This window comes from Trypanosoma cruzi, genomic scaffold (assembly GCF_000209065.1).
Source record: "Trypanosoma cruzi strain CL Brener 1047053517053 genomic scaffold, whole genome shotgun sequence".
Classification (NCBI taxonomy): Eukaryota; Euglenozoa; class Kinetoplastea; order Trypanosomatida; family Trypanosomatidae; genus Trypanosoma; species Trypanosoma cruzi.
The window spans coordinates 56,405-60,826 of NW_001849336.1; the positions used below are offsets into that span (position 1 = coordinate 56,405).

Here is a 4,422-nt window from a genome sequence, read left to right on the forward strand (position 1 = left end):
AAATTGGATAATAATAATAGTAATAGTATCATTATTACTTTTATGATTATTATTTTACAAAATAAATAAATAAATAAATAAATAAATTCATATAAAGTCATACATACAAAAATAAAACAACAAAAAATAAAATTAAAAAATTTTATAAATCCGCCAACAACAGCAATAAAATATGTAAAAAAACCATCAGCATGTAAATATACGCTGTACCGCTGGAGACAGCAACAACGCCGTTTTAATATCAGTAAAGAGCCCCAAAGCCCCAGCAGAAGTAACAGCACCCATGACACAGTCTCATGCACAAAGCTCACCTCTTCACTTTCCTCCCGCGATGAACTCTCAGAATTGGAGCTGCCACCTCTGCTTCCTTCCTCCGACGCACTCGCAGAATAAGTGCTGCCATCATCGTATTTTGGGCCTGCCTCGCCGACCATGAGCCATCTTAGATGCTTGGAATTGAGTCTTCGGTTATACAAACGGGCGTTGAAGAGTGACAAATGGCTGGACTCTGCAACTTCCCCACTCTCCCCGTGGAATTGGATGTGTGAAATACTGTTTGTTTGGAGAAGAGACCCCTTGTAGGTGCCAAAGTAAGCCACCCTCGCGTTAATGTATAAATCCCAATGGCCCGTGTCGTGTCGCAGCACCACCTGAGACGGTTTTTCTGGGTCCCACCCGGTTGAAAGTATTTGTCTACCGCCACTATGAATTACAGTCATCCACCTCCCATCGTGGGTGTAAAACACACCAAATAGCACAGTCTTGCCATTGTCATCCATCACCACACGAATCAAAGGAATGGGGGTGCGTTTCTTCGGCTCATCGTGGACGATCGCCATCACCACTAGAGTGAACGTTTTGTGTACGAAATGGTACGGTTGATTCTGTCCACTTCGGGCAACAGGCCACCCCGCCCCTGCTCCGGGTCCCTCAAACGTCACTCCATTGGAGAACCCTCTCACCGTCCCATGAACAGTCGCGTTCACGCAGAGGTACTCGTCCATCCACTCACTCCCAGTCGACAGACCAGACAAATAGCCAACAAGCCCGTCAGTAAGAATGGGACGAATACACATGCCCCTTCTCACCGGGTCGATAGTGGCAGTGGGTCTGCACGTTCTTAGGGCTTCATCCAACTCCTGCCACCTCTTCACCACAGTCTTTATCCGCTCCAGCTGCGTAGTCACGTGCACAGCAACAAGACCGTATGACCCCTCACTCTTATTCTCGTGGAGCGAAATCAGATCGCCCCCACTGCTATACAACAGGGAACTGGCAGCAGCGTCAACAGCTGCATCGGATATCGGCCCAGCATCATGCACACGTGCACCGTCCGTCAGCCAAAGATGAAGCCGACCCCTACCTTTTTTCTCCTCCAAATACACCGGCGTGGTAACAAGCAGCACTTCCCTTCCCTCAATGGTTACGGTGGTGAGGCCACAGCGAACGCCATACCCTTTTCGACCATACGAGTTGCCCCACACGCGAGTAATTGGCCTACCACTCATTTCCCAACGTATCCCAGAGTCAATGGACCTGAATACTTCGTAGTAGCCGGCAGCGCAAGGAGTAATCAAAATCAGATTTCCTTCCAAATTCGCGATGGATGGCTCCTTGCAGTTAATACCTGTCGTACCGGACGAGAGCTCGCATGCCTCTATACGCATGTTGAAACGCATGGACAGTACAACACTCCTTCCATCCTTTTCTACTGCCTGCATGGGAAGCACAAGGTAACCGTTATTCGTCACAACACCCGATCCTCCGCCACCAATCACCCTCTTCAGGAATTGAGTAAGCCCGATGGCCACAGGGTCCACTGCACGGATATCACCCCGCATGATTTTCTTCTGCCCACCATCCTCAGTGAGAGTTCCCCTCGTCAGTAAAAGCCTCCAGCCATCTGCATCGGCAGCCCGACCCCCAGACGTCTTCTTCCCGTAGTCCCCAAGGGCCACGTAGATACTGTCGCCGCTCACAATTGTCGTTGGCTGCATCTTTTCTTGTGCCCTGATCGTACCACTGGCGGCATCCACAAGTTCTACGAGAGAAACGCCTGCATCCATCGCCGAGATCGCCTTTGAGCCACCACCGCCCGTCTCAATGTGCGTTGATGCAATCGCAGCATGGCCGCAGGCTCCGTCCCCTTTCACTGCACTGAGCTTCAGCAACGGCAAACACACCGCCGGCCACCTCAGCAAGGCTGGGTACACGAAGCGAGCCGGCTGCCGCCTCAGATCCAGTCATTTCTTGCTGGTTATAGGGCGCCGGTGTCGTTCCCTGAAAAGGATCAACGGCTTTTCCTTCCCCCTTCCTTCCCTCCTCCTTCCGCTGGATCCGGTCACGCGGCGACGGTTGTGTTTATTGGGTGCCTTGACAGCAGCAACACGTGAGAGCATACAAATATGTGTGTGTGGGCGGACTGTGTGTGCTGTTGTTGGTCCTTTCAGTGCCTTCGAACTTCACAGTAGCGTTTAGCGTTTGTTTTCCTTCTCTCCTAGCGTGTCTGTGTTCAAGAAGTGGAGAGTACGGCAGCAACAGCAACAATACACCAGAAAAGTCAGTGAGGAGCAGAGCAGAGCACCCACGCAAAGTGCGGGGAAAAATAGAATCCGTAAGGGACGGCACGGAGAGCAATCACCCACAGAAAAGAGCAGCAACACGGCAATTCGCGGCGGGCCGTCGGTGTTTGCGGACCAGTCCTCACGCGGTGCAACACGCCTCACACGCAACAGGGAAAGACAGACAGACAGGTGGAGAGAAATGAATGGATGCCGTCAGGAGGCACTCACAATCAACATGGACCGTGAGCATGCGGCCACTCAACGCAGGAACACAGGAGGAGATGATGACAGGGAAAAAAGTAAGAAGCTGCACAACACAAAAAAAAAAAAAACGACAGGCGGAAAAAGCACCGCCAACGCCCTAACCCTAACCAAGACGCACAGACACGCACCATCGCAGTGCTGCCAGTCCGCGGGCGAGAGGATTCGGCCCTCCACACAAAAAACGCACACACTGCCAGCAGCCACACACCGATGGACAAGAACGAGAAGAGACACAGCTCCACTGCCTCCAGTTCAATCCCACGACCAACGGGATACGGCCACAGCCCCACCGCCAACACACAGCGCACACGAAGTGAGCTCTCAAAGAGCCGCGAGCAGAAGCGGGGCCCTCATCCATCAATGACGCGGCGTCTCACTCCATGCAGCCACACGGAATGCACCATTTCCCCAATAGAACTTATCCTTCGTCCATCCCTTAAAGACACCTCTGTTAGTGATGGGCCTTAGAACACAACAGAAGAAAATGGAAAATGCAGTGGTACTGCGACACCGCCAGCCACAATGATTCCCTCATACCGAGGCAATTCTCCAATTATGCCTCGTGTGCACACACACACAATCAACATACCATATAGAAATCACCCAATTTTTTTCACCAGAAACCAAACAACCCCACTCCCTCCCTGATTTCTTCTGTCACTGTTATGTTCGATAGCTTTGGTCAGTTTTGACATCTTTTTGTAACACTGTCACCTGGTGCTGGTGCACCTGCACCGTATGCACACAAAAAAGTATCCAAAAATATATAAATCCCACAATATCTTTTTACCACAAATCAAAACTACCCCTTTCATTCCCTAATTTGTTTTCCTACTTCGACGGTTCTTCCCCACCTCAGAGAGCTTCGCCCATCATAAATCCTCCGGATGATACTGCTGCTATGTACTGGCGCACCTCTTCCTCCCAGAACGCCGCTATTTCACGGTTTTCAGCGCGGCTCACATTATCGGAATTGACGACATCACATCTCTGCTGTTCGTTTATCGGCGTGCTGCCTGCGTGCTGCACATAAATAATCTCCCACGACATGTCTCGAGATAATTCCTCCCAACCATTAAAATACGCCGCCAGGCACTCAGTGAACTGCCTCACTGTGCTGGTTGTGGTGCGGTGCTCACCCGCCGTAGTCATCCGCAGCCCCACCAGCGTCATTGGATTTGAGTCCACAAAGAAAAAGCCGTCCACCAGCGGAAAGTTTTGGACTTTCGGTTCATACAGCACCCAGTGGTCCATAGCAACCGGATTGGAAAGACGTTCCGGTGGCGGTAGAACCTCTTTTCTGGTGAAGCTCGTGTCTGAGTGCTCTTTCAGCGCACAGCTGTGTGGCTCACGTCGTCCTGGTGGCCTCAGTTCCTCAATTTTAAGTCTTATCGCTCGCAGGAAATCCTCATTCAAAAATGCGGATACGGCATACTTTTCAATAATATATGGTGGGACATAATCCCAGAACCTCAAAACAAGGAAAATAAAATCGGACTGCTTCATTTTATCCTCCAACCTGGACAAAGTTTCACGTTCGAGGTGGGGAGATACCAGTACATTCAAAGACAATTCAATGCTGTTACCTCGTCGT

At 50.5% G+C, this 4,422-nt stretch overlaps 2 protein-coding genes across 2 annotated transcripts, besides 3 other annotated features; both read right to left on the reverse strand.

Moving 5' to 3' along the window:
- On the reverse strand, nt 1-2,066 carry Tc00.1047053503661.11 (trans-sialidase, putative; the record flags this gene model as incomplete). The annotated part of the gene is made up of 1 exon (XM_798254.1): nt 1-2,066. A coding segment is annotated over one exon (2,066 nt), but the record flags the coding sequence as incomplete, so codon positions are not given.
- Nucleotides 1-4,422: a sequence feature (areas not merged during assembly with more than two copies in the genome that could not be assigned to a particular haplotype).
- Nucleotides 60-87: a microsatellite.
- Nucleotides 122-150: a sequence feature (AT_rich).
- Nucleotides 3,684-4,422, reverse strand: Tc00.1047053503661.20 (retrotransposon hot spot (RHS) protein, putative; the record flags this gene model as incomplete). The annotated part of the gene is made up of 1 exon (XM_798253.1): nt 3,684-4,422. A coding segment is annotated over one exon (739 nt), but the record flags the coding sequence as incomplete, so codon positions are not given.